Source organism: Syngnathus scovelli, chromosome 20, assembly GCF_024217435.2.
Source record: "Syngnathus scovelli strain Florida chromosome 20, RoL_Ssco_1.2, whole genome shotgun sequence".
In the NCBI taxonomy this organism is placed as follows: Eukaryota; Metazoa; Chordata; class Actinopteri; order Syngnathiformes; family Syngnathidae; genus Syngnathus; species Syngnathus scovelli.
This window is the reverse complement of record NC_090866.1, coordinates 11,283,327-11,294,231: the sequence shown is the minus strand read 5'-3', so window position 1 is coordinate 11,294,231 and position 10,905 is coordinate 11,283,327. Positions and strand designations below refer to the sequence as shown.

Here is a 10,905-nt window from a genome sequence, read left to right as displayed (position 1 = left end):
TTTCAGTATTGTAGTGCATATCACAGGAAGCACATAGTGATGTTATTTTTTAAATGTATTTGTTCTTGGATAAGTTTTTAAATACAGGAACTTTTTAAATGTTTGCTGTTTTATAAACAAAACAACAGAGGGCGCCACATCCATAGAAAAGAGACGTTTATCACCATTCAAGTTCAATGAACCCAAAAGCCCTCCGCTGCCATTTATAGAGGAGGGGGGGGTCACATGCATTGAAGAAAAAAAAAATAAAACTGGACACTTCACCAAGCGTGATACAATTTTGCAGCAGTTTATAAATTCATGACTTGGACACTGAGAGCTGCACTTGAATATGGCCTCTTGTTCTGCCCCCCCTCAAAACAGCCAACTGCAGTCCTTTGGCTCAGCTGGTTTCCTGGGCAATATTCTTGGCCCCCTTTTTATGTAACTGGCTATTTGCAAGGCGACATTTTGGCCTTAATGCTTATGATTTAAAAGTACGATTCACAAGGCGAGTCCAAGGCGTATTCGTGGGAGCTCACTTGGACATATCATTTTGGGTTGTTTTGCGGCCTTAATTGTCAAAATAAATTCTTTGAGCGGATGAAAACAAACTGCGCCCTCGAGTTACTAAAATGTAAACGAAAATGTTTGCCTCTGTATCAAGAAGCACGGGGCAATAACAAACAGTGTAGACTTCCTGGATAGTTGAAGTCGTCCAGCGAGTTTCTGCAGGAATGCTGGATGCAAGCGTTCTTGGACAGCTGACCCAAAAGAGGTGGATAGACAACTAAGCCAGTAGAGCAAAAACACTTCTCTTCTCTATTTAGGTGAACTTGCTAGGTCCTGACCCACTTTGAACTGCAACAAGTTTTTATTATGATTATTTCTTTATTATTCTAAAACGAATGTGACAAAAACTCCTTGATGGAAGCTCTTGAAAGCAACACAAAACGGTCAGTTGTCATCGTGGCTTCTCTAACATGCAGTCTGCTTTTACATGCCGACCCCACGGGGTGGTGACGGTTGTGTGGGCCTCCGTCGCCACGGCAACAGGTCTACTGCACTCAATTGTTATGGATCTCTCGCACCCTCCTCTCGTCTGCTCCCATGTAAGCCTGGGCACACAGTGGGAATCTTCTTACAGCCGCCGGAGCACTGGGAGCCTTCCCATTGGCTGACGGGAACCAAGCCTGCGGCTTACATAAGTGTCTTGAAAAGGAAGGGCTCCCCCCAGTTCAACCACCCCGATGACCTTTGTTGCTGCGTGAGAAACAAGCCCACCGCAAGCGACTTTGCGTCTTTTCCTGGAAGGCAACATTTAAACCATAGAATGTTCAACCGACGTATACACAACTCACAATTTGGGCTTTGCAGAACAAAACAAATACATGGAAAAAAAGTTATTGTAATAAGTCTGCAAGCCCACTAGCTAGCAGTGTCATGTTTTCAATTGTAATACTATCAAATGGTCCAAAAAGCTACAGAACTTTTTTCCCCTCTGAATCTGTTTTAAAGGCCATTCAAGAGTCACTCGTTCACCAGCGTGACTGCTCATGGAATTAATTTCAAAGTCAACTATTATTGTCGAGGCACGCGTGATGCTTCTCGTCTGCGGTGTGGGTTCGTCTTTGCTTCACATGCGCACACACGCTTTGGAAAGCCTCATGGGATTACATAAACTCCTGCGTCAAGATCAAAATAGCGCTACATACTAACCTCAGGCAAACTGGTTGCCGCCTGTCAGACTTACAAAACCAAATCAAAGTCAGGCTGGGGAAGTTCCAGAGTTGGCCAACAAAACGACGACGTAGCAAAACTATTAATGAAGCTGCTGATTGTGAGCTGTGGCCATCCCAGATTTTGTAAGAGGAAAAACCTGCACAGGTGTGCAAAGCCGCAGGGCAAGTACGGAAATGTCAAGAATGCTCCCAGAAATGTATTTCAATTCAAACCCATGAATGTCTTGTAAATCAGGAGATGCCAAAATATGCCAAAAAAGTGGTTTATTGTCCACAAAAATATTGTAACAGCAGAAAAGAAACAAATAAAGCAGTTTTTCCCTGAAAATAACTCATTGACAGAATGTTGACGAGCTTTTTCGTAACCATTTACACATCTCAGACAAAAAAATAAATCAATTGGAAATATTAAGAGCTTTCACTGAACACCAATAGAAAGAATAAATTATATTGTGGAATAAACAAAAGAATTCTGCAAAACTATTTCTCAGCACACCTCCTTGCACAGGATTGCTTTTTCTAAAGGGCACCGCGAGCGAGCGAGAGAGCGAGAGAGAAAAAGAGAGAGAGAGAAAACGACTATGTACACAGACCACCTCAAGTGTGTATCCCTCTTTGGTCATTCTATACACTATGTACAAAAAAGCTACGTTAGCTTAGCTCAGGTGCCACGCGGCTAGTTGGCGTGGGCCATGCGTGTGTCGCCGCTGAGGAAGTTCAGCATGGTCTGCACCAGCTCGGGCAGGTCGTAGTCGTGCTTCCAGGCCCAGTCGCGCTTGGCGTTGGAGTCGTCAAAGTCCATCGGCCAGGAGTCGGCTGCGGGGAGGGAGGGAGGGAGGGAGGGAAGGAACGACCGGGGTTAAGGCACATTTTTTGCTCACGCTCGGCCGCACGCAAAGTCCAATTTACCGATGGCCTGCCGGACGGGGTCCACGTTGTACGAGACCTCCAGCTCGGGCATGTGCTTGCGCAGCTCCCGCACCAGCTCCTCGGGCGAGAAGCTCATGGCGTTGATGTTGTACGTGCGCATGCTGAGCGTGTCGGCCGGCGCCTCCAGCACCTCCAGGGTGGCGCGCAAGCAGTCGTCGATGTACATCATGGGAAGCCTCGTGTCGGGCCGCAGGAAGCACTCAAACTTGCCCGTCTTGAGAGCGTCGTGGAAGATCTGCACCGCGTAGTCTGGAAACCGTTCAATTCATGTGAGCGCTGGGAATAGACGACTATTAACAAGTCATATGCGAGAAATGATCCTTCACCTGTCGTGCCCCCGCCGGGCATGGAGTCGGCAGAAATGATTCCAGGGTAGCGGAGACAGCGGAAGTCCAGGCTGTAGCGATGGTGGTAGTACTGAGAGGGGGAGGTAGAGGAGTACAAGCTAAGCCTTCAATCCTTGACCACCAGCTGAATGCATCCTCCATCTTACTTCGCCCATGAGCTCGGCGTGGACTTTGGAGACGCCGTAAATGGTGCGGGGCCTCTGCACGCACAGGTCGGGCGTGGGGTTGCGCGGCGACGTAGGTCCGAAAGCGCCGATGGTGCTGGGGACGAACAGACGCAGGCCGTGTTCGGCGGCGATGTCCAGGATGTTGTGGAGGCCTGACCAGCGACAAGAGGAGCGAGCGGTTAGCCAAACTCCCAAAAATAAAGACATTTGCGAGAGACTCACCGGTGATGTTGACGGATCTGGCCAGGGCCACGTTGGCCTCGCCCACGGCGCTGAGAAGAGCGCTGTAGTGGACCAGCCAAGTGATGCGGTTGTTCACCACAATCTCCCGCAGGTTCTTGTAGTCCAAAATGTCAGAGTAGATGAACGGGCCTGATGGCGACACGGGAGACCGACAAAATTGACACCTTGCCGATTGATGAGTTTGAACCTTAGCTTACATACCGCTGTGGAAAACGCTGCTTGACGGCTTCCTGATATCGGACAGGATGACGTTGTTTTTTCCAAACCGCTTCCTGAAGAGCGAGGCGAGGCGCGTTACACAACCACCGCACGCACACAGTGGCCCAAAAAGGATTCTTACCGTAAGAGTTTAGCGAGCCCCACGCCGAGCTGCCCCAGGCCACCTGCAATGGACAGTTGACGGTTAAGCTCCACAGAGAAACCACAAATAACTCAAAAGCCAAGATGAAGCTGAGGGTCTTTTGTTCCGAGCTGGCGCACTACTCGGGTTGCCTTGCCAGCCCCCGCAACCCACTGACCTCCTTACTTCAATTTTCACTCACTCACCCGTGATGAGCACCTTCGGGTGGTCCGTCTCGGAGAAGGACACCGAGTGGAAGCTGGCGTCGGACGTGACCTGGCGCGGTGAGAAGCTAATGGAGCGCACCGCCGCCGCCAAGGGCCGGCAGCCGCACGCCTGCTTGGCCACCTTGCTGAGGGTTCTGATGACGACCATACTTGCAACCTGTAAGGGTCGATTCATATTTCATCACGCTGGGTGGAAAATACATTTGACTGCTCGCGTTTGTGCATCTTTGAAAGGCCCTGTTGTGACCATGTTTTCACCACACGGGATCTTTTCCATGTCTCGAGTCACATCCCAAGAATGCAAATATTGACCAAACTAATGTAGAAGCGGCGGTGGACAACATGCTCACTCACAAATGAGTGAAGACAAGCAAGCTGCATTTTAATATGAACAAAATGGACTCCCAAATTTCAAAACTTACAGAAGTTACAAGTTAAAATTCTAAAAATGAAGTAAATTACATATTGACGTGGAGTTTCCAGTAATTCGCCCTCAACTAAACACGGATGACATCATCCATGCAACCATTTTCTTTTTATTCTACAAAAACTCGATGAACAAACGTCAAGGACAAATGAAATGAACATTTCACCAAATTTCCAGTCTTTCTATTAAATGTTACGTTTATTTGACCATTTTCGCTTATTACCACTATTTTTATGGAACATTTAACGACTTTAAGCTCACCACTAAGCATTTCCTTTAATCACACGTATTTCCATCCAGTTGACGCGTTTTTGTTTTGGTGGGACAAAGTACTCACCGTGTGTATTATGCAGCTCCCGCAGAAAGAAAGAGACGAGAAACTAAAGTAGTTTTTATACAAGGCTGCCCTGCCTTCGGCGGCGCCCAATCAGCAAGCGAGGGCGTTTATGAACTGCGACCACCCAAAACATTACGGAGCAGCTCCTTTGTGTTCGCCTTTGAATGGGCCACAAGCTGGTTGGGTGGCAGCGTTTGCACAAAAACGCCCCGCGCACATGACGCATAAAAGAGGCTGACGTGGTGCAAAGGAGCCCACCACGCCATGTGCGCCGCAGTGTTGAGAAATGTCGACGCAGCCAAAACGGACGTGGCTTAAAATCATGCTAAAAATTGACATTTAAAATTTAGGCCTCATTTCATTTCTTGGCGATCGCAGTGCGTGTTAAAACCAAGGAAGCGCTCGAACGCGCACGTTCCGATACGGAAGCTTGAACTAGAAAATCAAAGCGTTATTGTTGAATTTGTGCGTACTCACCAGTTATCGACGCAGTCCGACTGGCTTTGGAGTTGGGTCTAAACGAGTTGGGCGTGTGTCGTGATGCGCTTGGTGTTATGTGAAGCCAGTGTTGCATCAGCTGCTCTTTATCACAGGCCATCTGCGTTCGAGGGGAAGCCGGTCTGGTCGCTGATTGGTCGACGCCCGGAGGTGCGCCGCAGGCTGGGGCGCTGGCCGCGCCCATATGACGTCACGGCGGACTGGCGTCCGTCCCTTGGAGTGAGCCTTGCGCTTGTTTACTCCCTCCTCGTACAAAAACTTCAGAACCCCACTTTTTCCCCGTCACATTTGCATTTCTACTTTGTTTTATTTACACAACCCCCATTTGCAATGATTGACTGATTCAAACAAATTTTCAAGCATTTTAGCAAGTTTTAAAGAGCCACAGTGCTGTTTTTTTTTTTTTAGAGGAACTGTGCTACATTATATTGCCTCACTAATACTTTGATTAGCTGTACAGATCCTTTTTTGGCTCGTTACAGTAGTCATTTTATTGTTTTATTTATTGCATCATTTATGGCTTTAAGACCTTTGAAGTGTTTGGGAACACAATGTTTGCCTTTGTGAAATAATAAAAGCTTTTGTGTGCCCAGCGTGCCTTTTAATCAATGGCAGCGTAGCATAATAGTCACTTTTTTGGAATGAATTCAGTTAGCCATTGAACGTGATTTTGGGGAGGTGGCATGTTTTGGATCTTCTCAAAAGTGATCATTTTGGAAATGCTAAGATTCCTTCCGACGGCGACCATTTTATGTAGGTAAACTATTCTCTCTTTTTTATAATCTCTCTATCCCCTCTAAGCACTTTGTCCGCATGAATTGCCTTTTTTACAACAGACAAGTGCCCGTCGTCCAAGAAAAAAAAACATTTGACATTGCTGGTGGGTGTGTTTGCACTTGATAGAGGACTGCCAAAGAAGCGTGACAGTGTTTAGGCCAGTGGCGTGAACTCAAAGGGGCGGGACTATGGTCAACGCCAGCGTGAGTCGACAAACCGGTGCACCCGTTTTCCGCCGGAGCAGAATGAGGAACCATCCCGTAACAACCCCCCCCACGAGTTAATCAGTAAGCTGACACACTTTTTCCAAAAACAAGGTTGTGTGTCACAACCTTCACGCGGTCCTTGAAGGTACGTGGAGGACGGATGTAAACAGCGGCAGTCACACGGTCCACGGCGCCAGCTGATGCATGAAATGCAGAAATGTTCCTCCGCCATTTTCATCACTTGAAAGTTTTAATAAGTGCGGCAAAGACAAGAGCACATGAGGCGTCATTCTGTCGTGTAAACATAAAGTAGTACAATAATTTCTGTTTGCGCAAACACACACACAAAAACAACTATTTGCATAATGTGCGTGTGGGAACTGGAAACATACAATTTGAATTTTAAGCACAGGGATACATACGGAATGTTATGCCACCATATTTGAGGATTGAAGTGTTGTGTAACATCAATGATTGCAATTCAAATCAACTTTAAGCTGCACGGTAAAACGTAGCAAAAATAAAATAGCTGGAAAATAATTACATTTTCTTCTTTCTCCATGACCTGCGTTGTTGGTCAAACAAATTAGTGTTCCGCAGCGATGCTTTGAGATGACGAGTGCCTCGACACTCGACAATGTGACGAGAACACCCAACGTGAAGTAGCGGCTGCGATTAACTTTGGACAATCAAGATGAAGCGTAAAAGCGCCCACTCACTGACCCCGCCTACGCTCGCTACGCTTATGTTGCCGCCGCGATAAGTCATCTTCTGCCTTATGGCAGCCAATGGTTGCTATGGCGACCGGTGGAATGCCCCCGCAGCAACTACTTTACGTTCTGTAGGACAGGTTATGTGGCTCCGTCCGCTGTCGTGTGAGGAATGTTTGGCGCGAGCAAATGAACGGCGATACAAAGAGCAGCCAGCCGTGTGATGTCAACATAAAACAATCGCATTGATTTGAAATATAGATGAGGCGCGTCTGGTTTTCTACCTGCCGGCGGGCGCCTCTAGGGCGTTTGCAGGAGCGGATCTTGCGTCTCCAACTGGGCCAGCTGCCGGCGCAGGAGGTTGACCCGCTTCTGGAGCTCCTTGTTGTACTCGATGATGTGCACCATTTCCTCGTGGGCCTCGTCCAGGCACTTGGACGAGCGGTTCCAGCGGAGGAACACTCCTGGAACCAAACGCAAACAAACAAAAAAATGCTTAGCTAACAAGGAAGTCATCCCTTTTCCTGAATGAAAATCAAATTGAGCAATTGAAGTGCAACAAAATTTTATTGACGCAGTCAGTAGCTGCACCTGTAAGTCTGTAAATCATAAATGTTCCTTATGACTTGCGAGCTATTTTTTATGAGGCGGCCATTAATACCGGCCGGAAATGTCAACATGCGCTTTTATTGACTTTATCGCAACTCGCAGGCACACAAGTGTCCTTGTGTTTTTCCAGAATGTGTCAGGTGGTAATCTGCGTGGAACAAAAACAAATACACGCGGACACAAAAATAAACGCGTGGCGCACGTCTCGAACCGAACGACTCGGCATGCAAACGTATGCACCCCCCCGACCCCTGAGCGCCCCAATGTTCTCAGGTGTCGGCGAGCAAGTTCAGGCAAGGTGAACAATGCGCAACATGCGAAAAGCGCCGACAGCCATACGAAGGCTCGCCTATATGAACGAACACGTGAGCGCGCCACGGAACATCGAGTTTTGCAACGTTCTTTCTTTTTATTAATGCGGTCTCCAATCCAAACCCTTTTTTAAATCTTATCTCTGATGATGTGGACCACAGCTGGTGATTTGGCCCAAGACATTGTTTTCACTAAAACATATGTGTGTCTATTGATGCAGTTTTGCTGGAAAAAAAATGATGGCGTGTTGCCTCACACATGGAATCAAGCTGACTTGAGAAGCCTCAAACATGCCGCATTGGCTCATCAGGACGACAGCGACCCCTTGTGGAACATTTATTGATGTGGTTTTGCATCTTACCCTCCCACAGCAGCAGGCTCTGCGGGGCCACCGAAGGCCAGATGACCAGACCGTTGGCCTCGTAGAGCGGGTTGCACAGATGCTCCAGCTCCTGCGGCCGATTCACCCACGACCACAGCGACACCGTCTTGTCAGACACGGACAGTTTGGCCCTGTGGGGAACAGCGACGGGGAGGCCTGAGTGAGGAGGACCGAGGGCAGGCGCAGCGTGACCACTTGCTGGCTTGCTTGACCTCTCTGCCGCACTGTTGCCCAGAAAAGTGCCAAACTGGGAAGCGTACGAGTGCTCAAAGAGCAGCACCAGGAAGGACTCGCCAAACTCAAAGGAACACGGAAACTGCCGGAGGATCTGCCACACGCAGTCCAGGAAGAGCAGGAAGACGGGAGCCTCCTGGCGAGGTTTGCCGCTGGAATAGGCCGACTGGGCGCAACGCTGCTGGAATGGGTGACCCGCCTGGACACGAGACAACTGGTCAACTTGTTTGTGTGCTTCCAAATGGCCAGTCTGAAGAGACCGGAGCTCGCCTGGAGCCACTCCCGCTCCACCAGGCCCTGGAAGCCTCGGATGGTCCTGCAGCCCGGATCCAAGATGATCTGAGCCAAGGAGGTGATTTGGAGAGTGGAGTCAGTGCCTTCTGTGCCGTGGACGAGGACGGACGCTCCCTCCCTGAGACGCAGCATACGTAGCGTAATAAATAAGCAAACACGAAATCAAAACGGAGTCAGCAACGCAAGAAGCACGGAACCTGTCGATGCACTGGGCTGCCAGGCAGGCGGTGGTCAGGATCTCCTTGACGTGGCCCAGCCAGTTGGACGCCTCCAGCTTGCTGAGCCAGCGGTCCATGTTGTGCGACTGGTCGTTACATGCCTCCACCAGCTTGATCAGACTTTCCTGCAGAACACCGAACCTGAAACAAGGAGCGCTCACTGAATAAAGCTTGCTGGGTTGTGCCGAGTCCCACTCTGACCCACTGTTGTCGTATGGTGTTCCACAAGGTTGGATTTGGGGGCCCCTGCTGTTTTCATTGTATTTGCTGACCCTGGGTTCCAACCGAAGGAAATGTGGCCTTGTTTTCTTGTGTTCTTTTAAATGGCCAGCACCTTTCGATGGCCTTGTGGATCCTCCTCCACTGCGGGTAGTTGGCCTCGGACTCGAAGCCTCCTCCTTTGGCTTTGGCCTGCTGGGCCACGTTGATGGCGCGCGTGTCGATGACGTAGCCGCGCTTGCCTGGCCTCAGGGTGGCGTTGATGAGCTTCTCGTCTTCCTTGCACCGCCGCCCGTTGGTGCCGGTGAGAGGCTGAGCCGCTCGCATCATCACCTGCGACGCACATCCAACACTTGAGTTGGCGCTGGACACAAAGTACAGACGCTTTGTTTGCTCACCATGCCGTTCTTCTTGTGGTAGTAGCTGAGCACGGGAAAGCGGCCGCCGTGACGGAACGATGCCGCCACTCTCAGCGACTCGTCGTCGATGCTCTTGGGCACCGCCACCAGGGGAGGATAGGATGGGCACACGCTGAAGTCCTTGTTGACTTCACTCAGCCGCCACTCATCTGTCTGACAGAGGAAATCAGAATACAAATAAATACATCTTTTTAAATACGTTACATTCAATTTGAAATGTTTGTAATGTCTTGTTCAAGGTGACACGGGTAGGGCACCCGCCATCGCTGTACTGCATTTCCTACCATGGACTCAAGGTCTTTAAAAGCATCTTGAGGACGGAAACAATTCCAGCCATCATGGATAACCTCAAACATGGGCCGGTAGAAGAAAGGGTACATCAGGGAGACGGAATCGAGAGTCGAGAGGGCCTGGAGAGCAATGAAGATGAGCAAAGTATAGCTTTGTTCAAGCTTCTTTTATTCCATGCATTTTTTTTTTACCTCAGTAGAGCTAACAATGTTGATACACTCCTCCATACCAGGAATATCCAGCTGGATCACTCTCAGGTCTTTACATTTGACTATGATCCTACCTATAGAACCTACAAACCTGCAAGAGAGTCAATATTTCATGTCATGACATGTCACACGAAACAAAACCTTGACAATGTTCAGTAGAGGAAAAACCTCTTCTCTATGGAGTCAATGTTGGAGTGAAGCAGCCACAGCTCCTCCATGTTGTCCTGCCTGGAGGAGAGGATGAGGTGGTGGCCCGTCAGGCATAAGGTTCCCTCCACGGTGGGCATAAAGGGCCGATGGAGAACCACCCCGTCCACCCGGGGCGTCTTGATCAACTCTGCAAACTCCATTATTACGCCTGACCACCCGGCAGGTGCAGCAGGCACACTAACGCAGGTAAAAGGAAAGAACAGTCTTAAACATGGGCTATTTTCCGCAATATTCCGTTTTATCCAACGTTCTTGCGTGTTGCTGCCAAGTGACAATTAAAATATATATTAAAAAAAAAACCCAGCGCTTGCAAGGAAGGAGCGAGCTGGCTAATGCTAACTAGCTAGTTAGTAATGACAAATACGCGAAGTATGTGGCACAAATTGTTTGAATATAAGCTAAAACTATGCGTGTTGCAGAAGGAAAGGATGCACAAGTGTAGCGAATGCGATACATTAGATGTCCAATTACCTGATCGCTTATTTTGCTTGTTTGCCGAAAGGAGTGACGCACGTCCGTCAACAATAACACACCGACTGGAAACAAGTCACGTGCCGAACACTGCAGTGTTGGACTTG

The 10,905-nt window shown here is 48.9% G+C and overlaps 2 protein-coding genes and 1 long non-coding RNA gene across 4 annotated transcripts; 1 reads left to right on the top strand and 2 right to left on the bottom strand.

Annotated features, from left to right (window-relative positions):
• Positions 1-1,968: 1,968 nt before the first annotated feature.
• tdh (L-threonine dehydrogenase) lies at positions 1,969-5,364 on the bottom strand. 2 transcript variants are annotated; one of them, XM_049757971.1, is made up of 9 exons: positions 5,217-5,364; positions 3,955-4,132; positions 3,749-3,791; positions 3,610-3,680; positions 3,388-3,537; positions 3,145-3,317; positions 2,978-3,068; positions 2,631-2,900; positions 1,969-2,537 (listed from the first exon to the last, which is right to left on the bottom strand). In XM_049757971.1, exons 2-9 carry the CDS (start codon positions 4,121-4,123, stop codon positions 2,398-2,400), a joined length of 1,107 nt encoding a protein of 368 aa, XP_049613928.1. In that variant the 5' UTR covers positions 4,124-4,132; positions 5,217-5,364; the 3' UTR covers positions 1,969-2,397. The 2 variants fall into 2 exon arrangements, with proteins under 2 accessions (XP_049613928.1, XP_049613930.1); XM_049757973.2 differs by lacking the exon at positions 5,217-5,364 and adding an exon at positions 4,740-4,900.
• Positions 5,365-5,507: 143 nt separating this feature from the next.
• Positions 5,508-9,179, top strand: LOC125990610 (uncharacterized). The gene is made up of 2 exons (XR_007489017.2): positions 5,508-5,990; positions 6,141-9,179. It is a non-coding gene; the product is annotated as an uncharacterized lncRNA (long non-coding RNA).
• Positions 6,452-10,897, bottom strand: mtmr9 (myotubularin related protein 9). Its single transcript, XM_049757968.2, has 11 exons — positions 10,799-10,897; positions 10,286-10,504; positions 10,100-10,208; positions 9,902-10,027; positions 9,597-9,770; positions 9,314-9,531; positions 8,959-9,120; positions 8,738-8,879; positions 8,446-8,666; positions 8,213-8,364; positions 6,452-7,394 (listed from the first exon to the last, which is right to left on the bottom strand). The coding sequence occupies exons 2-11, from the start codon at positions 10,465-10,467 to the stop codon at positions 7,231-7,233; spliced, it is 1,650 nt and encodes a 549-aa protein (XP_049613925.1). The 5' UTR covers positions 10,468-10,504; positions 10,799-10,897; the 3' UTR covers positions 6,452-7,230.
• Positions 10,898-10,905: the final 8 nt, after the last annotated feature.